We start from the raw sequence: 27,026 nt of genomic DNA on the forward strand, positions 1-27,026 counted from the left end.
CTCTTCCCTGTGTCCGGTGTCAGCTGCAGGCGAGGCCGGAGCCCCGGTGTCGGGTCTGAGCCCCGTGAGAGCGCCTGGAGGCCGTGAGGAGCGCCGCAGACGCGGGTGAGCAGGAAGGGAGGGAGTTCCATGTGCGGGCCCTGGAGGGGGGCGGCCACTAGAAGCGGGAGAGACAGCAGGGAGAGCAGAACCCGGTGCCTGGCTCGAGCCAAAATGAACCTCTCTTTGGCTCTCTCCCGCCTTAAATTGCCTCCGTTCAATAGAAGTTAATGAGGGACAATACATTCTCCAAATCATTTTGTTTTTAAATCTCCCTCTTGCCTCTTTTACAATGCTGCCATGCATGCATTGGTGAAGTAAGAAGCAAGACCCATCACACGTCAGCCCTGTGTATGGACCCGGTCGATATCAGGCAACATTCAGGTGCATGAAATCAAAGGCAGGTTGTTATCCAGCCGGTATCCTGAACTCACGTCTTTGAAAACACTTTCATCCATAATTATGAAGTAAAAGGAGTTTTGATCAAATAACATATGTGCCTAAGATCACACAGTTTTAGCCGGGAAGCTGCGATTTATCCAGGATTTCTGAGTTCACTGTGTAAAGATCAGCCACTAAGTGCGTATTTATTTGTTTTTCCTTTTTAATGTTAGTGATTTGTTTTACCCTTTTCTGCAGTTCTTACATGTTACATGCTCAACCCAAAGTTATGTACAGGACCACTACTTACATTACACAAGGTCACATCCATTTTTTTAGGCACAGTAAGATTAAGATCATGGCAAAATTCACCTGAACATAGACTAAGGAAATTCTGATAACATTCGTACCTTTACCGGTATTCCTTATTATGACCAGGGACCAACTAGACAACCTAGTCATTGTATTCGCCATTGTCATGAATCAACGGGTCTTTCCTGTTTTCTACCCTATTGCTTTATGTTGCACAAGATGTTACGTATACGTAATTTACCTGCATTTATCTTTTGTTAATTAACCTCACTAATTGTAAAACGCTCTGATATCCACAAGGATCTTGTTCGCGATCTATAAAACTTTCAAAATAAATAAATAAGGTATTTGCCCAGAGTCACAGGATGTTGAGCTGACGCCGAGAGTCACACCTGGTTCCCAAGTTTCAGAATCACGTTCAGAGTAGAGCAAGGATGGCAGCAGAACCCCGGCTCGCTGTGGGCCTGAGGTTCCAACAGAGCCTCAAGCCGAGCCAGAGCCGGGCTCACAGTGGACGCCCACCTCTACCTTTAACTTGAAACAGCGACAGGTGCTGAAAGCTTACAGCAGAACCCCGGCTCGCTGTGGGCCTGAGGTTCCAACAGAGCCTCGAGCCGAGCCAGAGCCGGGCTCGGGCTTACAGTGGCAAGCCCACCTCTACCTTTAACTTGAAACAGTGACAGGTGCTGAAGAGTACAGCAGAACCCCGGCTCGCTGTGGGCCTGAGGTTCCAACAGAACCTCGAGCCGAGCCAGAGCCGGGCTCGGGGCAGCAGAAGCCCGGCTCGCTGTGGGCCTGAGGTTCCAACAGAAACTCGAGCTGAGCCAGAGCCGGGCTCGGGTTTACAGTGGACGCCCAGATCTGTCTTTAACTTGAAACAGTGACAGGTGCTGAAGAGTACAGCAGAACCCCGGCTCGCTGTGGGCCAACAGAACCTCGAGCCGAGCCAGAGCCGGGCTCGGGTTTACAGTGGACGCCCAGATCTGTCTTTAACTTGAAACAGTGACAGGTGCTGAAGAGTACAGCAGATGTATAGCAGATACTTGTGAGTCTAAACCAGTGCTTCTGCTTTAATTTATGTGTGGGTCAAGTGGTGTTTGCATGTTCAACACGACTATAACTTATTTGTGTGAACTGTTAAGTTTCTGACAAACCTGTAGAAATTGTTTAAAAATGATAACTCTTGTGACAGGTAGAGCAGTCTCAATTACACTTTTTCTCCTGGAACATTACTTTTTATGTACTTACAGTGCATCTCCGTCATAATCATAAAGTGCTTATTCTATTGATTTTGCCAAAATAATGCAGTACGGGAAGAACATCCAGACAAGATGTGGCCAGGTTGCTGATGACAGTAAAGGGAGACATCCTTTGAAACCTGGATTCTCCATTTGATTCAGTTGTGTGATTCTAGGCAAAATCCACTCTCTCTGATTCTCAGCGGGTGCCCAGAAGTGACAGAATTCATTTGAGCAGAGAGCATGTGCAAGAAGGACTATCCATGACGACACTTTAGAAAACTGTTAGTATTTGTTTTACACGTTAATTTTCCAAACTGAGGGGCATATTACCAACAACTAGCGATAATAATCGCAATGTTGGCTTAGCGGCAGTATTTTTATCGCCGAGCTGCGGCGATTTTGATCGCTTAGGAACCTTGCTATTATCAAGGTTTATCTCCTAATCGATAAAAATCGGCCGAAATGCATGAATATCGCTGAAAAGTCAGCGATATTCATGCATTACCGAGCTAATGCTCTTAGCCATGTTATCCACCAACCATTGGATAACATGGCTAAGAACTGCTCTGGGGCAGGTGCTAGCTTTTGGAGATATTCGCGCTTAGCGCGAATATCTCCAAATGACATGACATGCAAAGTGGGCGTGCCAAGATGTTAGCGACTGGAAACAGTCGCTAACATCGCTATCTCCTATTACCAACTTTTGGGGCTGATGGAGGATCCTTGGGGAACTCCGCAGGTGGTCAGTGTGGGATCTGAGAGGAAGGGCAGGAGCCTGACCCGCTGTGTCCTGCCGGAGAGAAATGAGTGGATCAAGCTGAGGGCATGCCCCAGATTCCTGTGTCATGTAGCCTGTGGGCTATGGTGCTTTGGGAGACTGTTGAAGGCTGCGGATACGTCCAGGAGGATGAGTGCCATAGTCTCTCTACTGTCAGAGAGGGAGCGGATGTCTGTGGCGGCGAGAAGGGTGGTTCCGGTGCTGTGGTTTTTCCTGAAGCCAGATTGGGACGTGTCAGGGATGTTTTCTTCTATGAAGGATGCGAGCTGGCTGTTGATGACTTTTTCGATGACCTTCTCTGGGTACGGGAGTTATAAGATCCGTCTGTAGTATTTGAGGTCGGTGGGGTCCGCCGTGGGTTTTTTCAGGAGAGGGTTGATCTCGACATGTTTCCAGTCGTCGGGGAAGGAGGCTGTCTCAAAGGAGCTGTTGATGATTTGACGAAGCTCGGACGATGATGTCAGCTGGTCTGTGGTAGATCTGGTGGGGGCAGGGGTCCGTGGGGGCCCGGAGTGGGTTGACTTCATAGTCTTCAGGGTGCCTTCAATGGTGACAGCGGTCCAGCTGTCTAGCGTAAGCTGCGTGGTGTATGGGGGTGGTGGGTGTAGGTTCCTAGTGTAGGTTGTTGTTGTTGAAGTTGTCATAGATGGTCTTGATTTTGTGGTGGAAGGTGCTGAGTCTGTCGCAGAGGTCTGGGGAGATGTCGATTGTCTCACTGTTGCTCTGGGCAAACTCTTTGATGCCAAAGAGTTCCTTGCTGTTGTGTGCGTGGGTGGAGATTCTGTCCTGGAATGCTTTCTTCTAGTGTATCTGATGAGGTTGTGGTGGGCGGTGGTGGCTGCATTGGCTCACATGGCCATTAAGTTGTTTGTCTAAATTACACTGTACAATATGTGCCAAGTGTGGAAAAAAGTTTCTGATTTAAGTCTGATGCCAGTACCTATCAAAAAAGTACCAAAGAATGAATGGGGATTTTTTTTTATTGCATGATTGTAAAAGGAAAAAGATCCATGGCCTCAGCCATGGGAAATTGGGGAAAAAACTTATGGAAGACAAAAAATTGATAGGCATGAATGAATATATTAGATGTTATTAACTTATGAATGATGGACTGAATGGGAGGTAAGGAAGAATAGGCTGAAGAGGATGGATTATTGTTGCGGGCGGACTTGTGATTTCTCTGGAAAGGTTGAGAAAGAGAACTCTTGACACTTATAACAGGGGGCATTTAGATATATGAAAAACAAAGGGCTAACTAAAGAATATTGTCTTGGGGGCCTAGGATAGACAAGGATGAAGGATTCCATGGAAGCATACATTCTGATAAATCACAACTCACATTCAGTCCAACTTTATTTATTCCCAGTAAACGATCCCCGTATGTCTTGGTAAAGAGTTGTGTTGAGGTGATGGGACCCATATGGGAGAATGGCCGGTAACTTAAATACATATTGGGGATCTATGGTCATTTCTGAAAATGGCCTGAACTGGAAGTTGTGATGTTTGTGGCTTGTGCATACCTCATCACACCATGTGAGGTCATGGGCTACAGTCCTTTTGTCTTGATGAAAGGGTGGCTGCCAGTTACCATGGACAACCGTGGGTGGAGGCCAAAGGCTAGACAGGTGGAATAGTCACCAGAAGAGGAGTCATTTCCATATAAATTATGGTATGATGCAAAGCACGGAGGTAAAGCTGGTGAAATTCAGTGCTGGACTTTGGATCAGGGATGGAACTGGATGAGGCAGTGAGAGTAAGTGGTCTGTAACACAGTGGTCTATGGTAGAGCTGTCTTCATCCGGGGCTGAAGGTATCCACTGGGGAAGATTTGGTAGTCTGACCAACAAGCCTAAGAAATTCGAACATTGTGTGTGTTAACTTCTGGCTTCAGGTGATACCTGTATATAGGTTGTACCTTTTTAGGGCGAGCTCTCGTGATGCACTGCGTAGCAGTACTCGCGTAGGCGAGCCGTTTTGTTGGGGTTTTCAAAATGGACCTTGAAATTCCATACAGCTCGTGCTTGTGCATTTCCAAGGTCCATTTTGATTGGGCTTTGCGTTTGTGCTGTTTTTTTAACAGAACACGCAATCGGCCATAGGCGGTCGCGTAGCTCTGCCTTTGGCCTATTGGTGTCTGTTACGCGCACCAAAGCCCATATGTTTTCAATTATCGCGCCCACACGGTGCGATAATTGAAAACATACGCTTCGCAGTGGTGCGCGTTTTTTTTTTTTACGCTTTCAGTGCTGCTTGTTTCTATTGCGTCTTCCGTTCTTTGCCTCTGACTCATTGCTAAATCCCTGCATAACTGTAGCTGGATTTATTGTGTCAGGGGCCAAGCGGGCCAAGAGTTTAATGAAGCAGTGAGCTATGCTATCCGACGAGCGCCCTCACTTTTGATCAGGGCTCGCAGGAGCGGAGTTCTCGTCTCTGCCTGAGTGTGCGTGGTTCATCGCACTCCACAAAGACCACAGAGCCGTAAAGTGTCTCTAGGCGAGCGCTTCGGTTTAGTTCGATGGCTGAGACATGTCTTGCATGAAGTAACTAAGCAGCAAAATCGTACTTTAAAAAAAAATAAATGTTTTTATTGCGAAAGTATAAAGTAGGCACAAAGTACATTGTCATCAAGACCGCTCATGCGTAAGAGATAATAACATGCTGTTGCAAGGATAATACACAGCCAAGTACGGCCCACATCCCGGAGGCTGAGCGGCGTAGGAGAAAGGCATGTAATGAGGAAAGGAAAAATGCATTTGTGCTCTAAGGATACGAAACTATCAGTACATTAGCTAATTTTCTCATTCTGAATTCTCATTGTGTGTAACATTTTAACAATAACCAAAACCCCCAAAAACAAAGGCATCAATAGTAGAAAGTCGAAGGAAGTAGGTCATAAATGTGGGGTCCAGCTAAGGCATAGACATTATAATGTAGTATGGACCTATGGGGATCACAGCTATGTACAAGCATACATATCAAGGAATACCGGCGTGGCTACTACGGGTCTTTACACCGGATCCAAGCTCCCCACATCTGCCCCCTCCCCAGCACAGTCAGACTCCGGATCAGTGGGAGTAAATAATTCAGCGCTGGTGGCATCCGAATCATCTTCTGCCAGCCCGTCCATGCACAACACTCTCCAGGCAAGCAGATCATCCTGCAGCTTCTCATCCTTGCGAGTGCGCTGCATGTGCGTCTCCTCAGCCAAGGCCCACTCTCTTGCATCCCTCAGCCAAAGGGAAAAGTCGGGTGCCCTCTGACCCATCCAAGTGATAGCCACGCGCCTCCTCACCAGAACCAACAAGAGTTGCAAGAATTTATAAGACAGCTTCTTCTTCCTGGGCTTGGGTACCAGCGCCAGGAGGCAATGGATCGGGTCCAAAAGAAGCCTGCTATGCGTGGCTCGGGCAATGTGAGCCACCACTTTCTGCCAAAAGTCCTGAACCGGAGGGCATTCCCATGCCAAATGCAGGAAGCCCGCCCTCTGCGCTCCACACCGCGGGCAAGTGTGTCGTCTATCTGCCGAGATGCGATGCAGGGAGACAGGGGTCATATAGGTTCGATGGACAGAGTTAAAATGTATAAGTTTAAAACGCGCATTGCAGGAGACCTTGTGGGTCAAGAGCCCAATCCGCTTCCTCTGGTCAGGCTCCAGTGCCACCCCTAAGTCCGTCTCCCAAGCCGCCCAAGCCGGTGCCATCGGGGGGGTTGAGTCTCGGCGCATGGCCGAGTAGAGAAGGGAGATCAGTCATTTGCCTCTTCCACAGGACAAGATGATGTCGAGAGTATGTGTGAGTGGAGGTGCCTCTGGATATTGGGGCCATGTTGCCTTGGCCACATCTTGAAGGCTTCTATAGTGGAGGTATTGCCCTCTTGCCAGCTCAAAGGACTCCATGGCATGTTCAAAGGACAGGAAGGAGTCGTCTGGATAGAGATCCGCTAGCGTCTCACATCCACCAGAGAGCCACTCCCGATAGGACATAGTCTCTTCCAACCGGAGTACCGGGGCCAAGACCCATATCGGAAGCTCCCAATGAAACGGCACCCGTCTCAACACCCTCTTGACAAACCGCTGCCAGATTTCGGCTGTGTGGCGCACCACATACGGTAGAGTGTCATCGGCGCCGCGGCCCTGCATCAAGGCCTCTCGTAGGACCCTTTCATTGACCGTACCAGCCAGCAGTGCCAGTTCCCAATTCTTCTCCTCCGCAAACCACCTTGCGGCTGGGAGGAGTTGCGCTGCATAGTAATATAGTTCGAATCTCGGGGCCTCGAGGCCTCCTTCCTCCCAACACCGCACTACTGTGCGTAAAGCTACTCTGCTGCGCCCACCCGCCCAGAGTAGGGAGGTGAGGAGCGAGTCCAACGTGCGAAACACTCGGGGAGGCAACGGACATAGGGTGTTCTGTAAGACATATAGGATCCTAGGGAGCATCACCATTTTGGCGACCGCTAACCGTCCCATGAGAGAAAGAGGAAGTGTATTCCAAAAGGTGACAGATTTGTGGAGGGCTTTAAGTACCCTGTCTACATTGTGAGTCAGTAGGGCCTCATCAGACGTGGCCACTTGAATGCCAAGATATCGGAACGCCTCCCGCTTACAACGGCGGCCCAGGTAGGGCCTATCCACGCTCGGGTCCGGGACACAGCCCGTCAGCGGGAAGACCAGGGATTTGTTAAGATTAATACGCAACCCAGAGGCCGCACCAAAGCGGTCCAGGATCCGCATCAAGACGGGAAGGGCCTCAGAGGAGGAGGTAAGATAGAAGAGTGCATCATCTGCGTAGAGGGATATCACATTAGTAGTGTCACCCACAGCTATCCCCCAGCGCTGTAGTTCAGCGCGGGCGGAGACGGCAAGGGGCTCAATCGCGAGAGCGAAGAGGAGAGGGGAGAGAAGACAACCCTGCCGGGTGCCTCTCCCCAATGACCACTCCTCTGAACGGGCCGATCCCAACCGCACCCTGGCCCGGGGCGCTCCATAGAGCACCCGGATCCAGCTGCGAAATTCAGGTATGAACCCCGTCCTCTGGAGCACCTGCATCAAATATCCCCAGTGCACCGTGTCAAAGGCTTTAGCTAAATCAATCGACACCAATACATGAGGACCCTCTCGTCCCCGTACCTCATGCAGGACATGGTTCAGGCGGCGCAAATTCATCGCCGTATTACGACCCGGGATAAATCTGCACTGGTCGGAGTGTATCAGCCGAGTCATGAGTGGGGCAAGGAGAGTGGCCAACAACTTAGTGAGGATTTTTGCGTCCGTATTAATCAAGGTGATAGGGCGGTACGCCGCGGGATCAGTACCATCACCGCCTGGCTTCAAACTCATGCACACCTCTCTCTGATTCATGGTGGGCGGAAGGGCGCCCTTATGCAGAGCCTCATTGTAGACTTGCAACAGGAGGGGGGCCAGGACGTGCCCGAAGGAATGATAGAACTCTGCCGGATAACCGTCCCCACCAGGGGCCTCAGCACGAAGGAGGGCGGCTATCGCCGCATTAATCTCACCCAGCGTCAGCTTCGTGTCCAGTTCTTTTGCCGCCGCTTCCGGCAGGGTTTGGAGGTCCATGTTCTCAAGATACGAGTGATAGGTATCCTCCGTAACCGATGGGTCAGCTTCATATACAGCCCGCAGATGGCTCCGGAGGACCTCAAGGATATCGGACTCAGAGTGGACCATAACACCATTCGAGTCGCGTAAGGCAACTATCCTTTCAGGTGCGAACTCACGGCGAAGTCTCCAGGCCAGTAGGCGGCCAGATTTATCGCCCTCACGGTGGAGACTTTGCCGGTATTGGCCCAGCGTAAATTTGTCAAGTCGGGTGAGGATGTCATGGATTGATACCAGGGCGTCCTCCTCCGCCCGTAGATCGGGACTGGGTGCGTTGAAGCGCAGCTTCTGCATCTTGTAACTCAGACAATAATTGTTTCCTGACCCCATAGGTTAGGCCCATACATGCTCCACGCACCACTGCCTTCAAGGCATCCCACTTAACAGAATAGGGCAGTCCATCACCCCCCCTCCCCCCCCCCCCCAGTTTAGGTCCAAATAGTCAGACAGTGATGTCGCTACATGATCCTTGCCCACCTGATCTTGGAGGAGGTCATCGGGCATTCTCCATGTGCGGGGACGTGCAACTCGATCAGGCCACTGCGCAACGCATGTCACAGGGGCATGGTCCGATAAATACCGGGCCTGATGGGTGACCATCAAGGTGAGAGACGGAGTGAGGTTAGCTGCAAGCACGCGGTCCAATCTGCTATGGGTACCATGTGTCGGAGTGTAACATGTGTAGAGCTTCTGAACAGGATGACAAGCTCGCCACACGTCTAACGCCCCAAGATTGTGCATCACCTCCCGTAAATGCGCCGTCATACGGGGCTTAGTGCCCGACCGGGGCGGATGATGGTCCAACTCAGGGTGCAATATGCAATTAAAATCCCCAAACCAAAGGAGGGGTGTATCCAAGCTTGGGGCCACAAGATCCTGGATCCGAGAGAAAAAGGCCGGGTCATCGGTGTTCGGGGCATAGGTGTTAAGGAGCAGGAGTTCCTTGTCATCTAACCTAAGTCTCACCAATAGATACCTACCCTCCACATCAGCGTCAATATACTGAACAGCGCAAGGAATCCCCGGTGCCACCCAGATGAGGACCCCCCTAGCATATGTAGAGAAGGAGGAATGGAAAATCTGGCCCCTCCATTTCTTGGACAGCCGCTGCGCGCCATCGTCGTCTAGATGGGTCTCCTGTAGACAAGCTACTGAGACCCCATGTCGTTTAAGGAAGGTGAGGACTCTGTGTCTCTTAGTGCAAGTACCCAAACCACGCACATTCCACGTTAAAAATTTAAAACCCATGGCCAATGATTACGCCCATTCGGGCCACAGTATAAGTACAACATGACCTGCCACCACGCGGTCCCCACAGTAGTTAGACCTAAAGGAGTAGCTCCGTCAGGGAGCCATCCACAAATTGTATTCAACATACACATGATGCCAGCAACACCTTCTGCGCAAACCCCAACCCACCCTCCAGAAACCCCAAAACACGAAACATTTGCAAAAACAGATACCCCACCCCCACCCACGAGCGAAATTATAGCAACAAAGAGAAACGCCACCCCGCCCTTCCCCTGCCAGTGCCAGGACGTACACAGCCACCCCATACAAACCACTCAACACACACTCACACACAACAAATCAACCCCACCCACCCTCCCTCCCAGCTCCCTGAAGAGCCCAATGATCTTAAGATAGTGCCTGGGCATGTCTATTCACCCCTATTAGCAGTTCGGGCAAGATGTTGCTCAAGGCGAGAGTTGGCCCCGTCCTCCCCACCCGCCCTACAGGCCAGAAGGGCGCAAGTCCTCTATCACGGTCCATTTATCCAAAACCCTTAGCAAGGAGCCGTGGTAGCTTACCAATGTGTCAATATGAGGTCCCACAAACGGTGGACATCTACACATACAGGAACATGTAACTCAAGTCAACAAGTTATTCCAACCTCGGCTCAGGGAGGGCCGTCTCCGGGACCACTGGGACCGTAGAGTCTGTGGCCAGTGGTGTTTCCTGCAGAGTGTCTGGAACCAAAACATCACCAGGGGGAGAACCCCCGGGCGATCTCTGCTCCGCTCTCAACGGCGATACCTCCATACGAATAGTTCCATCCGCTCCCACTGTAGGGCGAGTCCCAGGAGATCCCCGGGATCCAGATCGGCGTCTTCCCCTACCTCGGCGCCGCTTCTGCGGTCTGGTCCCCCAAGTTTCACGAGGGCCACCTCTCTCACCCGGGGGCAGGTCATCTCCTCTGATCTCAAGCCACTCCCACACCTCCGCTGGCGTCTCAAAGAAGTGCGCTCGGCCCTGGGAGAGCACCTTGAGTTTAGCTGGATACAACAGCATATACTGGAGTTTCATATCACAGAGTTTTTGCTTAACTCCCAGATAGGATTTCCTTTGTTCCTGCACTTGTTGGGTGCAGTCAGGGTATATTGACACGCGGCTGTTTTCAATCATGAGGGATTCCGCCTCCCTTGCAGCTCTCAAGATACAGTCACGGTCCTTATAGTTCAGGATCTTTGCGATGAGGGCTCTAGGAGCCTCGCCTGGGCGCGGAGGGAGCACAAGGGCTCTATGCGCTCGTTCCACGACGAAGACGCTGGACAGACCAGACGGGCACAGATGGGTACGGATCCAAGTTTCTAGGAAGCGTTCAGGGTTTCCCGCCTCCAATCGCTCCGGCACTCCCAGGACCCTTATGTTGCTGCGACAGGCCCTCCCCTCCGCGTCCTCAGCACGTCTCTCCAACGCACGGGTGGTAGATGTAAGTTGCGCAACTGTCTTCTGCAAAGAGGCCACCTCACCCTGTAGTTGTGTAATATTGCCCTCCGCATCCGAAACTTTGTCTGCCACTTTGTGGAGATCGGTCCGGAGTAGGTTCACATCTATAGAAACAGTCTCTATTTGTCGCTCCAGGGCCGAGTGAGAACCCTGAATAGCTTTCAAGAGTTCGGCCCTAGATGGTTCCGCAGGGCCCTCGCCCCCGTCCTCGGGGCCTGTCTGACGCGTAATCCTCTGTGATGGCAGGCGTGGGGTAGTATATTGCACAATAGTGTTAGGTTGGGAGCCCTTTGAGAACCGATCCTTGCGTGTCGCCATCCTACAAGGTAGACGCTGCACCTGTCTAGTGTGTGCCAGAGGACTCACCCTAGGCTCGCCGGCCTGAGAAGGTAAGCGCGAGGAGGCCCAGGCCAGGGGCAGGTAGCGGTGAGGCCGCGGCCAGACTCGCGTCAATCAGATTACAGACTGTGTCCAACGCAAACCAGGCGACCCCACAACAGTGGCAAAACGGTGATAGCAGGCTCCCGACCCCTGGGCAACGTGACGAGCTCCGCAGTGATCAGAGCCCCGCGCCTGCTGAAGGAGCGAACAGGGGCCGGCCGGACTGCTCATCAGTGCACCCCACTGAGATCCCCCCACCTCCAGTTGTCGGCAGGTCGGTCTCAAGGGCTCCAGGGGCACCCCTCCGGACGGGCACCCAATCGCAGGTCAAGCTGTATCAAGGAACTCCCCCCTCACATGCGTCCACAGCACCATTCAGGAGTCGCCAGGGCAAGCTGTCCAAGATGGCGGACGAGCGCGGAATGGGCGCCAGCGCTACCGCCACTCTCAAGGCGCCACGTCCCACGTCTCCCACCGGGAATTGGAGCACCATCAACGGCCAGCGGGGGTGTATAGTGCAGGCTTCCGTGCAGAAGGGGGAGGTGCGTGGCCTCAGTTCCCGTGTGTCCTGGCCAGGGGCCTAGAAGAGGTCGACCACCCAACAAGTAGGGCCCGTCAGGGGTCAGGGTCCGAGAACTTGCGGAGTTCTTCGTGCCGTGCAGGGCCCCCAAGGTCGCAGGTGTCAGTCAGCCGATCCTCTGCAGGATCAGCGCTCGGCCGGAGGCGTCACTGCAGGGGCCTCGCCCGGGACGGGCGGCGCTGCGGTCCTCTCCGTTAGGTAGGCGGATATCTCCGTGGACCCGTGGCTACCAATCGCCACCGCCAGATGCACCCCAGTGGTGTATTGCAGAGCGCTGAGGTCCGCCAGGGAGTCACTCGTGCCAGAAGCTGTCGTGCGTCTGTACCAGGCGGGCCGCTCGGCGGACGGCCCCACGTTCCAGGCCCAGACCGCGGTGTCGCGTAGTTCAAAGCGACGCCGCGTACGCCGACGGTGCCACTACCTCCGCCTACAGCCGAACCCCGAACCGCTCCGCCAGCTCGGGGGCTCCAATCGAGTTGGGGTGGATTCCGACGCTGATTTCAGGGACTTTGGCAGCCCAGGCAAGATGTTTTAGCAGGATTTTGCGGGTCTTCGGGACGGAGCTGGTGGAGCTCACGTCCTGTCTGCCATGCTGCTTGGCCACGCCCCCAGCAAAATCGTACTTAAGTGACAAAACGCACAGGCTGTGCACCCCAGCTTCTGCTCAGCGCATCTCACGTGACGGATTCAAGTGCCACGAGGAACCAGCCAATGTCACATTCAATGCAAGCAAGACAGAGCCACATTATGGAGCAAACGGGCCACTCAAGGCTGCAGCTTATTTTAGACATTATTGTTAGCGGCACATGAAGTTAGTCCACCTGCTCTCGCACGTGCCCTCTCCCCTGGAGTGAACACTGCCACCTGACACCCCGGGCGGGGCACACAAAGCCTGCTGTCCAGGAACAATCGTACCATGCACATTTCTCAAGGGCCATCAGCTGAGCACTCCACAGACCGCAACAAAGCAAAGCAGAAAATGACGATCGATGAACTGTGCACAAATAAGTCAAATTTGTTCGTCAAATTTAATTTGTGTTCAATGAGCACTCATCGGGCCATGGTGGGGGCTCGTGGGCCAGAGCCAGCACGAGGGCTGGGGCAGGGACAAGACAGTATACACTGGCATGTGGGTCACTGCAAACAATGTCCGCAGCATGTGCTGTGTGGTGGATAAGGCGCATCGAGTATCATTTAGAGGGCTTGGCTAACACAACCTAAAAATATATTCACTATACAAGTGCCAGAACACCTAGCACTACGATTGGTTGTTTGGTTTGTTCTGTGTTCTCGTGTGTGCTGCCTGGATTTACAGGATTTACGAAGTATGGTATAAAATTAACACATAAAGACGCTCTAACCAAATTAACTTGGAGGAGAAGGATAAAATATTGAATAGATAAATGTGACACTAACTATAATGGTTGGCCAAGGGGCACACAATAATGTTTAAGTTTTGGCATGATCATTTAATATTATAGCACTGTTTTTGTGAAGGCAGAATCTTTGTCAGCCTTCTGTGCAACTTGAAATATAAGTGCAATTAAGTACAGCATAATATATATGTATATATTTTTTTAAGTTTCATCTTGCATGGAAACTTTGCCCTGTCTGTTTTAACCTCCGACATTATCACTTTTCCGCCACTTTTACCCCCATCTGTCAACGAGTGCTTGTACTTTATTACACTGTCCTGTAGTTTATGTAGAGTTGGTATTACCTTACCCGGTCCGTTAATGGACTGGATAAACGCTAATGCTATTAAACTAGGCTCCCGCTCTCTCAACACAGCTGCAGCCAGACTCCTATTTCTGTGCAGGGAGCTTGACCCAGGCCTCAGCGCTGACCCAGCCCGTCCAGGGAGAAACCGGAGCAGGCAGCACAGGGGGAAGCCAGGTCTGGCACCTGAACCAGGATTTATACCCAGCTCACCCCTTTTCTTTCACATTGCTATCAGGCTGCACAAATAGCCTGCAGACTTAGTCATCTGGTGTCTGATTTACAAGTAGTCACAAGGAGACTGGTGCGCTAGTGGTGGCCTGTGGCGCAGTGCATCTGGATAGGCTGGACTGGGCGATGAAACCAAATTTAAACAAGGTTGGTGCTGGCAGAGAAGGTTGGATCTGCAGCGTGCCATCCACGTCCCCACCGTGCCAGCCTTACTACTGCAGGTGTCATTTACGATACCAACCTTGCCAGTTACCAACCAGCCTGCACATCGCACTATGCACGCCTAGTACAACCTCCCCATGCCTCACGTCCGCAGCGATCGAAGCCGGAATTAACATTCTTCCAATACCCAATTTAACGGTGCTCAATTTATCGACCTCGGAAGACTGAAAGACCAGCCTGCACATCGAACCATGCACCTCTAGTACAACCTCCCCATGCCTCACGTCCGCAGCGATCGAAGCCGGAATTAACATTCTTCTAATACCCAATTTAATGGCGCTCAATTTATCGACCTCGGAAGACTGAAAGACTGGCCCGACATCTTGCGGGACCCAACTAGAAACCGGTTGACAATTTATCACGGATGGAGTTTAACTCACTGAGCAGCATACCACAAGGGCACGTGGGGTGGACTAAAAGGCACGTGAGGAACAAACGATGACAATTCCGTGTGAAATAAATTCACCATAGTTTCCACCTTAATAGCGCACATGACTTTGCTCTTCAGATCGCCCCACAAGAAAAGGTCATGGCAAGTGTGCACAGCCCTGCTTTCTTTTAAAGGGAGTTTGAAAACGTGTGCTGATGTTTTCCATGCTTTTATTTTTATAATGTTCCTGGTGAAAACACTATTCTTCAATACCAAATTAAAGCTCACATTAATAACTTTAAAAATTGCCATTTCACCTAGATGATGCCCAGCTGACACGTGGAGGCGTGTAATCTGTTTGGAGGCAATCGCTCAATCATGGCCTGGTGGATATCTGTAGGAACAGCGCCTTTATCGTTCAGTTGTGTACAGTTCCATATTCTTGGAGCAAGACCAGAGAAGGATCGGTTGTAAGTTCTTTTTGTTGATTTTTTTAGGTTTGAATAGTAGATTATTCGAACTTCTTAGGACTCGGTTCAAACCGTGAGTCAGGCAGGATATCTTGAGATGAATCCTTGCTTCGAGAGGGAGCCACTTGAGTAAGTATTGAGTTGATGATTGGCTCCTCTAGTTGTTGCACTGACCCTCAGCGTCCCTGAGCTCATCCCCATGGTCCCTTTGGCACAGAGCAGACAGGCTCACCTAAGGGCAATACGTAAAGTATTTATGCAGCACTGAAACAGTAATAACGCTAAAATTCAAAACCATAAAAATATCAAGCCAAATTAGAAAACGAGTGTACAATTATAAAGCAAAATGACAAAAATCCATTAAGGGCACCGGTGAAATAGGAATTTTTAAAGTTTTATGTGAGAAACAAAGTGCCAATGGACGTGGTGTGCAGCACCTAGGTGTAATTAGAGGCTAACTGTGAAGGAGCACAGATGAAATACACAAACCAGGTTCGTCCTGGTCAAAGATTTTACCTACTGATTTATCCCTTTAACCCCCAACCCACCGCAGAAGTAAAAAGCTAAAGCCCCTCAGGGGTGGCACCTAGACACTCTGAGTGTCGGGCAGAGGGTCCAGTTGGCACTGGTCACCTGAGCAGTTGGAGGAAAGGCTTCTTGTAGCTTATTGAACAAGTGGTCATCCAACTGACCCTTGGAATCCACTCCTTTTTCCTGGATTTAAAAGAAAGCCGGTCCATTGCCTCAGGGTTCCTCCTAGGTTGCCAAACAGCAGCTTCAGTTATTTTCTGATCTTCATCAGGTCAGGAGTGTTCTGTAGTATATGCCTGGAGGTGTCACATTTATGCCTCTTGCATGCTAGCGGTTGGGATTGACAGCTGGGCAGCCCCTAACCAGTGAGGTTAACGTTTCTGGGGCCAACCGCCCCCAGTTTTGGCACTTCCTCATTCACCCTATATATTTTTTTTTATCTCATCTTTGGAACTTCGATGGATCGGGTGCTGGCATCTTCAATCTTCTCTCTGTGCAACAGGCCTTCGATTTGACCCGCCATGTGTTCTATACAGATTTTGTCCTGCTTTGAAGGAGAGATTCATGGACAATCTTGGACCAGAGTGGGATTATGGAAGATCTTTGAAGAGCTTGGCGGGCATTTGCCCAAGGCTTTTTAAGAAGCCGCGCAAGGGTTTTGCCGACCTGGTCACCCTCGCTGTATTGGCGAGCACGCTCCTCCCGACCTAGGAAATTCAAAACCATAAAAATATCAAGCCAAATTAGAAAACGAGTGTACAATTATAAAGCAAAATGACAAAAATCCATTAAGGGCACCGGTGAAATAGGAATTTTTAAAGTTTTATGTGAGAAACAAAGTGCCAATGGACGTGGTGTGCAGCACCTAGGTGTAATTAGAGGCTAACTGTGAAGGAGCACAGATGAAATACACAAACCAGGTTCGTCCTGGTCAAAGATTTTACCTACTGATTTATCCCTTTAATCCCCAACCCACCGCAGAAGTAAAAAGCTAAAGCCCCTCAGGGGTGGCACCTAGACACTCTGAGTGTCGGGCAGAGGGTCCAGTTGGCACTGGTCACCTGAGCAGTTGGAGGAAAGGCTTCTTGTAGCTTATTGAACAAGTGGTCATCCAACTGACCCTTGGAATCCACTCCTTTTTCCTGGATTTAAAAGAAAGCCGGTCCATTGCCTCGGGGTTCCTCCTAGGTTGCCAAACAGCAGCTTCAGTTATTTTCTGATCTTCATCAGGTCAGGAGTGTTCTGTAGTATATGCCTGGAGGTGTCACATTTATGCCTCTTGCATGCTAGCGGTTGGGATTGACAGCTGGGCAGCCCCTAACCAGTGAGGTTAACGTTTCTGGGGCCAACCGCCCCCAGTTTTGGCACTTCCTCATTCACCCTATATATTTTTTTTTATCTCATCTTTGGAACTTCGATGGATCGGGTGCTGGCATCTTCAATCTTCTCTCTGTGCAACAGGCCTTCGATTTGACCCGCCATGTGTTCTATACAGATTTTGTCCTGCTTTGAAGGAGAGATTCATGGACAATCTTGGACCAGAGTGGGATTATGGAAGATCTTTGAAGAGCTTGGCGGGCATTTGCCCAAGGCTTTTTAAGAAGCCGCGCAAGGGTTTTGCCGACCTGGTCACCCTCGCTGTATTGGCGAGCACGCTCCTCCCGACCTAGGAAATGCGTTTCTCTGTGTTCAGCATCCTCAAATTCCGCTATCTTAGCCTTGATCTGCCCAAGGGTCATGAGCTGATTGAACTTGAAGAATTCTAATTCAAGCGAGTGAATCTTTCTTTAGCCACTGCAGATCATTCCTCAGTGCACGTAGAACACCAATTTGTTTAGCAATACACTTGCCCCTAATGACTGCCGTAAACGCCTCCCATAGAGTGGACGGGGTGTCCGCAGAGCTGACTTTGGTGTCAAAGTATGGCTGATCCAATCTCCTCTCGCAACACCTGGTCCCAGAGGGCACCAGCTGGAAGCATCCAGCTGAAGGCTCTATTGGGCGCGTCTGTTAAAATAAATTCTAATAGTACTGGAGCGTTATCCGATAGGGTTCAGGCAAGATTGGCACAGTGCCTAACCCAAGTGTCAATGTCACAGGATATGAGTTGGTAGTCAATTTTAGACCACGAGGGGCACGCAGAGGAAATGCAACTCCCCTCTCGGCTGAATTGGTGTTGGCAGCGCTAGACATCTATCAGATCCTGGTCTTCCATAAGGGCCTGCTGTTGCGCCGCAGCTCAGGCGTGAGGCCGGCGAGAACGATTTGACCTGTCCTAATTGGAGTTGAGAACTACTTTAAAATCACCTCCCCATAGCACTGCCCCGGGGCCTAGGGAGTCCGCCAACCGCCGCATCTCGCTAAAAAACTGGTGCTCCTCGGTGTTGGGGCCGTATATTGATATGAGTCTCACTGGGCGACCTCCACTATCACATACCGACCCTGGGGATCGCATATTGCAGTGCGCGTATGCCAAGGGAAGCCCTTTCTGAGAACGTTGGCTGTGCCCCTGGCGTAGTTGAAGTATCCCTCTACGAACTTTTCACCCATCCTTCCCGCTCGCAGGCGCGAACACGAGGCTCCTATCAGATTCAGCTCTTGTAAAAAGCAGAGTCTGCTCCATATAAATTAAGAAACGCTGCCACTAACCGCATCTTTCTACCGCAGTTCAGGCCCTTCACATTCCAGGTTACAGCTTTTAGCGTGCTTGTCTTGTCAGCAGTTGCAGTCATCTCTGCATTATCATGCATCCACGTGCACCAAGAGAGAGAGCAGAAGCCAGCAGCTTCGGACTCGTGATAGAGAGAGGAAGGCAAAAGAAGAAGGGAGAGAAAATACAAATAGAGACAAGCAACCAGTGAGAGTTGAGCGAGAGATGCAAGCTACGCCTCCCCCAACTTTGTGAGGTATGTCCAATGTGATTAGGTTATATTCAGGGGGAACTAGAATGTCCAAAATTGGTGAGGAGGAAACATTAAGCCAAGTTTGTGGTAGGATCAGGAGGTCCAGATTTTGCAAGAATAAGAGGTCGGCTATATTCTCAGCATGCCTAACCGCTGACCTGCAATTCAAAAGCATTGCCTTGAGGTGGGATTTGGTAACCACAGCTTCTTGGGGAGATGTGGAGACTGGTGGTAAATTGTCAAGGCTTAAAGTATTGAATGTATTGTATTCCGCATTTATAGAGCGCACTGTGACCCTACGGTATCCTGGCGCTTGAACATGTGAGATCAATTAACCTTGAGTGTAATAGCGAGTACAGGGTCAAAAAGGATAAGAAAGTCACGGCCACATACTTATGCCCTGGGAAAGAGCCAGGTCTTTAACTTCTTTCTGAACGGCAGCAGATTACCCATCTGTCTAAGTGCGGCTGGGAGTTTGTTCAAAGCCGAAGCTCTTGCAATACTAAAAGCTCTTCCTCCATATCTAACTCTTCTAAACCTGGATACTCTCACCAGTTTACAAACAATTACTGTGCACACGTCAGATAAACAATTCGGTATAAATGTATAGGCACATCCCTCACGGAGCGACAGCGTAACCCTTTACCGCAGGTTACCGTCTACAGTCGTACCCGACTGTTCCCTTGAAGCAACAATTTCTCCTTTACATCTTGTACGCTGACTACCCAGTCTACAACGTTTACTCTACCTTACCCGTTTAAGACTCACCACGCCATTCACAGCCCTGATGATTCACAGGCTTCGTCCTGCTTGATGAAACACGTGTCGGCTGGTGTCTGTATATTCCCCAAAAAGAATCACATAAAGCTTTCACCAAACCAACAGCTTCATCTCTGTTTGTCCTGCAATACATTTATACCGAATTGTTTATCTGACGTGTGCACAGTAATTGTTTGTATGTTTTATAATGTTCAGGCACCTCATGCCTAAATATTAGTTAGAGGTTATAGGGTTTTCCTCTATACTGCCTGCACCGTTGTATCTCACCAACTTCCATCACCAAACCCCACCCGCACTGTTTGAGCGCCCTTCACCTGTACACACCAAACCCACAGCAGATCATACACTCTCACCAGTTTAGTTGAGGAGGAGCGAAGGTTACGCGGGGGGACATACCATTCAAACCTGCTCTGTAATGGCTTGGGCCCAATGCCATACAGAGCCTTAGAGACTATGCACATTGACTTGAACTGTACCCTCTGCATAACTGAGAGCCAGTGGAGCTCGGCCAAGGCCTGAGACGCTGAAGACTGGCGTGGTCTCATTAGTGCGAACTTGGCCGCCATCAACTGTATTCTCTGGAGTCTCCCTATCAGATATTTAGGAGACTCCAACGACAATGTTCTGAGATTGACACTGGATTCTCTAAATGGGTTGGAGGAAATAGTCTGGATCTTGGATGGTGGGAGCGAAGGTTTATTATGGGCGGTATTGTAATGAAGTAGAAAGGAGTGAATGTCAGCATCAGACATAGGGTCAGTGATCCTATGTGGCCTGGCGTGATGGTTAGCGAGGCCTAGATTTCCAGGTAAAATTTGTCTCGTTTTCCAAGATGAGTCTTGACTTTGGCAGAGTTTAGCCGTAGTGGGGAGGCATGATTGATTATTCTTGAGGGACATGTAGAGATTCCAGCGCTCCTCCATCGTTGAAGAAAAGTGTAGTAGGCTCAGAAGACCCTGCTTGATGTCTTTCAGTTTCACCTCAAGGGGGGGTGCGGGGGTATAAGGAGTGGTTAGTTGGTCTGGGGATAGGAAGGGAGTGAAGTCTCCTCGTAAAAGGAACAGTGGTAGGTAATGTAGGTTCCACATAGTCCCGGATGAAAGTATAAGTGTAGGTTTTTTGGAGGTTGGGGGCTGGTGGTTGGTGGCATGGCGGGGGTATGAAGAGTAGAGGGAAGTGGTGTTCTACAGTTTTCCTCCATGTGTCTTTTGTGCTATAGGACAGTTGAGTGCCAGGTGTTGGGAAGCACAGTGGGTGAGTGGGGTGCTCCTTGAGGTAGGAGTGATGAGAGGAGGGGCGTTTAGTAGGCTTAGTTATCTAGAGTGCTGTTATTTATTGTTATGGGGGTGAGCATATGGTGATCATATGTGAGTAGCATGAGAAGGCCAGTTCCCTCCATAGGTGAAAGGGTGGTCCTCAATGGGCTTCTTGTGTTGAGGGGCTGTAAAGACCCAATGGTTAGGGGTCTGGTGGATGGGTTGGGTTCCACCTTGGGCGAGGATGGGGAGGAAGAAGGGTAACGATTGGAACTCAGGACCCCTAAATTGCTAATGATGGAAGTTTAACCTGGATGAGGATTAGGAGCCAGTTTTGCAATGAGCTCAACCACATTTAGTTCTGTCTGCAGCAGTCGCTCCCTCACCTTATGGCGATCCAAATATTACTATCAATGAATATGGAATCCATTTATTCTTCTACCATCTGTTTCAGTTGGGTAATAGCCATCAGTATCTGGGGAGTGGACATTTCATCCGCTCCTGGAAATAGGCCTTGTCTCCTCTGCGAGTTCCATGCAGGGCCTCCTCCCACCTCTGTATATCTGTACATTTTTGGTTGTTGGCCTGTTCTAGAAGATCTATCTCGGCCCATAACTACACAGAATAGTTTTTGCCACAGGGGCGTATCCCGCTCCTTCAAATTCTATGTCTCAGCAGGTGCTCTGCTATCCCCTGGGTACCCTCTCAAAACAGCGGCCCAGCCCACTGCAGGTCAGACTGTCTTCTTCAGGTCTGTCTGCCACTTTTTACCTCCAGAACCAGAACATGAAGGAGAACCAGGCAATGTCCCCCAAGGCATGAGCAAGGACCTAGCCCTCAAGCCTCACTCTCATCCACTACCGCCCACGTTTCAAAGTTTAGTAGCTGGAAGATCCCTTCTTAGCAACCTCTTATCAGTTGGAAGCTCAGGGTTACTGGGTCGCCGCCCAACTATATGATCACGTCAATGGGGAGGGAGGAGGGGTAGCACAGGTGGCACCTGTATGTCAACTTGTATGCACTTCACAGGCCCGGCCCTCTATGCCTTCTCAGGCAGGCCTCCTGCAACTGTATACGCTCTCTGCATCAGCAGTCCGCAACGCAGGAATGGCAAGGACAGTTACCGCCTGGGGACTGTACTGACCTCATCTCCATTATCTAGCCGCTGTCATTGTGGCAACCATCCTCCAGGCTTCTAGGCTCCAACCAGCATTGCGTGCCCCAGCGATCAGTTTATTTCCAGGAAGCCATTCAGCCCCAGTGTGCCCGGCTGTGCCAGTACATCTCAGCCAAGCCACTGCAGGCGTCTGTGCGCTTCCCATCATGGTTTTGTAGGGCTCGGGAAGTGGAGTCTGTGGCCCCCTTGGTCCGCCAAGCTCAATTTGCAATTGTTGGGCTGCCACTGTATGGCACTCACCTTGGCATCTGTGCGCTCGATCATGGTAGGAAGTCAGTCTGAGCCCCCTCTACCACATGGAGGGCTCTAGGCGTGAGACCTCCTCTAGGGTCCTGACCTCTAACTCCTTTGGAGAGTACTGGATTCTGTAGGATTAGGCTGAGTGCCCAGCAGCGCAATCGTTCAAGGCTTTCATTCAGCCATCTTCCTGTGTCTGCCTTTTACAAGATTATGCAAGTTTCAAATCTAGTTTATTCATTTTGATATCATTCGACATGGCAAAACAATTTGTTTTTAATTCTTTTACGGTCTATACAAAATGTAAATAGATTTATCATTTTATGTTACTGATATGAGTGAGTGCACACTTATTGTTAACATATCAATCTGCTTTATTTTATGTTGGTTTCATTTATCCTTGCCTCAAAGCACTACCAACTCTATCCCATCAGAAAAGTACATGCATTACTTCCAGAATGCTGCCATTCACTGTTAAATAATTTCGTTAAAATTAGTTTACACCTTGAAAGATATTTCACTTTAATTCTTTTTTTTTTATATTGCAGGTGGCTTCAAGTGTGGACAGGAACAAAACTTAAGGATTCTGTCATTTGCTGCAAATAGACTACAAAGAGAGAGATGTTCCAGAGATTTTAGAAGAAACCAATTTCTAAAAGCTGGATTTGGCCAGGAAGTAACGACAATACAGAGCAGAGTCGCTGACTGATTGTAAATGCAGTTTCTGGATTCTCTCTAATTTCTTATGTTAATGAACCCTTAAGTTGGGGGCAGCAAGGACACAAATGATCGAGGAGATGGAGGGTTTTGTGACTGTAAAGCAAGAGCCAGAACAACAGCACAATTTGAATAAAAAAACAGTGTACATTATTTATAAGACTGTGCAGATTGCCGAAGTAGTGTACCCATGCACTTCACAAGAGACAAACCTAGCTTGTAATTTGAACAGGACAGTACAGAAAAAGAGGTGCACAGGAGAGATACCTTATCAATGTTCCGAATGTGAGAAAACCTTTACTCAACAATCCTACTTGACTCGACATATGAAATCGCACTCTGAACAAAAGCCTTATCAGTGCTCTGATTGTGAGAAAAGATTTAGTCAAAAACACTATCTGACACGACATGAAAGAACACATTTGGGACAAAAAATATATCAGTGCACTGAATGTCCAAAAAGTTTCAGCAAAAAAGTGAGTTTAATTCAACATGAAGGTGCACATGCAGGAGAAAAACGGTATTTGTGTTCTGAATGTGGTAAAACATACCGTCATAAAATCAGTCTCACATTACATGAAAGATCACACTTGGGACATAAACCATATCAGTGCAGTGAATGCCAGAAAAGCTTCCACGATAAAAGTACTCTTGCTAAGCATGAAAAAATTCACACCGGAGAAAAGCCAAATCAGTGCAATGAATGTCAAAAATGTTTTACTAAGAGATGTAGTCTAACTCAGCATGAAAAGACACACACCGGAGAAAAATCCTATAAGTGCACAGAATGTGAAAAAAGCTTCAGTCAGAAAATCCATCTCATACATCATGAGAGAACCCACACAGGAGAAAAGCCCTATCAGTGTGAAGAATGTCAAAAAAGCTTCAGTCAGAAAATTCATCTGACCCAGCATGAGAGAACTCACACAGGGGAAAAACCCTACTGGTGCAGTGAATGTCAGAAAGGATTCAACCACAAAATTAGCCTGACTCACCATGAGCGAACGCACGCTAGTCACGCCTCCGCTCAGGAATGATGTTCATTCACATAATTCCATGTAAACTAAAAGAAAGTACAACATATGGACATTAACCTGAACTGAACCCCTACAAGTGATGTGAAATCAGTCTTACTGATGAGATAGCATGGAATTGCCCAAAAACAGTTAGCAGTGTGCTGCAAAACCAAGCGGCTAGTCATAACAGTGTTTGAATGTATGATTAACCCAGTCTGCCTAGGCGTATGAGGGAGAAAATATCCGGTTTGCATGAGAAATAATATCTTTGAAAAGCTAAAGTGAGAATGGTAATCTGACTTAATGGGTGAGCGCAAATCTACTTTAGTTGCAAACCTGTTTAAGGTGGAACTTGTAAGGGCTTTTTTTTTAATTACAAAATCCCCCAACGCCACTGCATTCCCCCAACGCCCCCGCCTCCCCCAACGCACCCGCATCCCCGACGCACTCGAGTCCCAATGCACTCTCACCACACACCCCATTCACCCCTAATCACACCCCCCCCACCCACACACATCCCACCCCCAACACACATCCCACCCCCAACACACTCACACTGTTTTATTAACATTCCCTTGCCAAACGTTCAGCAGATTGACATAAAATAAGTTGCAGTAGTAAGAGAGCTGCTCCCTCCTGTGAGTTTGCTCTTGGAAAAGATCAAGGCGATTACATATATAAAAAAGAAAATTGTGATGAGCAAAAAAGTGGAAGCAGTTAACTGAAATGCTCTTCTCTAAATTCCTACAACAAGCTAATGAATGAAAGCCAACAGGGTAATTTAAATGTGCTGCTATTCAAAAAGCCAAAGAGACTCTAGCCTTGGCACGTTGTCATACTAGTTAAACAAATTGAAACTAGTGAAATGATTTAAGCTGATAGTTATTGAAACGTCCTGACTCTGGTGAACAGTATATTAATGTGGCAAGTTGTGTATGGACTCTAGTGTGGGAATTGTATAATATGTACCAGAGAACAATGCATGGAGATTTTTTGAAGAGTGTCAAATGTTGGAATATGCCTTTAGGGACAAAAAATTAAAAATCACAAACCATTGTGACCAAGCGTAATCGATTGCGACCAATTGTCGCCCAGTATGGCCTATTAAAACCACTTCAAAGATATTGCCTGTGAAAGTGAAAACACAATCAATTCTACGAAAGTATCTATTTTTGCACGGATGATATTGATGCTATTGTATTCTTCCTCATGGAATCTTTTGTTATGACTCCTGCTGTGTGTAAAATGAAAGCCTATTCAGAGACCTGAATCAGAAGAAAACATAAATAGTCTATCTATAAAGATGAAATCACTCAAACATCTGAAATATGGTAATATTGCCCCTGGGCACAAATTAAGAAGTGCAGGTGTTTGAAAAAGCTACTGCAAAACTGATCCTAATGTTTAATAGTGCAGAATAAAAATGGTCCGTCATTTTTCACGATAGATGCAACTTTGCCTCGGGGGTGGGGGGTCATCCAGCACCAACAACCCAAACTGACATCTGTTACCAAAACCCAGAACTGACATTAGACACCAACAACCAGTACTCACAATAAGTTAACATTTTCCAACAACCAGAGCTGACATCAGTCAACAACATCCAGCACTGACATCAATTATCAGCATTCATCAACTGATCCGTGAGTGAGACTGAGGCCCGGCTGACTGACAGTTGTTGAAGCTTAACTCACTGGAAGCTAAGGTAGAAACCATTTTGGCAGTCTGGCCGTTTCTGGCCCCAAAACATACTTTTACATATGTACAAAACATACTTTTACAGATGTACAAAACATACTTTTACACATGTACAAAACACAAGTTGTGATTCGGTAGCACATTTCTGAATTTCAATTTGTCTTTGCGATTCAGTATTTGAAAGCGGCGTGTTTAGGACGTCCCTCCCAAATACTGAATCTGAATGGGATGTATGAATGTTTTGCTACCAAATTACAGTTGCATAATTTCCAAGTTTTACTGACTCCTTTAAGGAGGTGTTAACCCATTCACAATGGGACCCCTTCCCCTTTGAGAATAAAAAAAGAATATATTTTAACAGCATGGAGTGGTCCTATGGGGACCAATGCCTAATCTAAAAAAAAAAAACAATTAAACTTCAAGGTTTTTTTTTTTGAAAATGCATCCTGTGTTCCTTTAAAGAAAATGCATTAATAAGCAATCACAGACATGGTGTTCTATAATGGCTGCTATTCCCACTGGGTCTCAAACTGCGACTTACCTCATGAATATTCATGAGATAGGGAGATTTGCAACAACCTAAGAATCGCTGAATAAAACTGAAAGAATTTCATACATTTGGGATAGCGATTTCCTAATTGTGATTCACAGAGAACCGCAATTAGGAAATCGCTATCCCTAAAATCTGTACATATGTCCCTAAGCTGCTTCTTATATCACCTGAACCTGCTGAAAATACCTGAAATACATCAATTTATGTTGTTCTTGAATCCTCGGGTGATTAAGGCCACACATCCATAAATGTTCGCTTTCATTGGTTCAGGCAAAGTGATCTACTAAATCATGGCGGACAACTTATTGGTGGTCTGCGTTTGCCTGCCCCCAGTCCCTTCTCAAAGCAGTGTTAGCGCTGCAGCCTGCTAAGTATAAGGAGTTAATTACCAGGGCCTGTTCACCCTCAGTTACAGAACTCTGCAATGTGCCGAAATAAAATTAAAATGTGTCTCTGAGGCAAAGTCTTGTCACTCATGTTCAGTTAAAAATAAAATGAAAAACTCAGGAAGCACACAAGAGCTGAGACATTCACCGGAAGGCTGTAAAACTCTACATTTGGTAACCAGACAGTATTCCGAACATCCTGGCTTCTGTGGTGTGGCTTGGAGTGACCGTCCTATAAATCTGACTCCTCCCACATACTCTGAAAAATGTTACTGATTTTGTATATCACAAACCCTGAACATGGGGATTGTTTCCACTGTAAAAATAAAATCCCACTCGTCACCCTTTACCCTGGTTTTTCCTCATAATGCCAGAAGCTGAGCAGGATACATTATCCAGTCTAACACGATGAAGGTGGTTCAACTAGGGTTTCTGCCCCCATTCTGTGTTATGTAATTTGCTCTTCCTTGTGTTCCTCCTTTGTTTTGTAAGCCTTTCTGTTGTAAAGCACAGTGTTTTCATTTCAGTCCTTCGAAACAAATAAAGCCTAGAAATTGTACTTTTTCATGTCGTGTATAGAACACAACCACACGACCACCCCTTGAAGGCAAGGTATGGATGGGAGAATTATTTCTATTGTGACACTCATTCTGTCTGCACACAAGAAGATCCCTCATTTGTGGCACCTCATCAAGATATTG

The 27,026-nt window shown here is 48.5% G+C and overlaps 1 protein-coding gene across 1 annotated transcript; it reads left to right on the top strand.

Annotated features, from left to right (window-relative positions):
• Positions 1 to 24,812, top strand: LOC144807964 (uncharacterized). The gene is made up of 2 exons (XM_078673552.1): positions 1 to 105; positions 22,504 to 24,812. The coding sequence occupies exon 2, from the start codon at positions 22,741 to 22,743 to the stop codon at positions 23,707 to 23,709; it is 969 nt and encodes a 322-aa protein (XP_078529678.1). The 5' UTR covers positions 1 to 105; positions 22,504 to 22,740; the 3' UTR covers positions 23,710 to 24,812.
• Positions 24,813 to 27,026: the final 2,214 nt, after the last annotated feature.

The sequence above is a fragment of the Lissotriton helveticus genome, chromosome 1_2 (assembly GCF_964261635.1).
Source record: "Lissotriton helveticus chromosome 1_2, aLisHel1.1, whole genome shotgun sequence".
NCBI classification, from domain to species: Eukaryota; Metazoa; Chordata; class Amphibia; order Caudata; family Salamandridae; genus Lissotriton; species Lissotriton helveticus.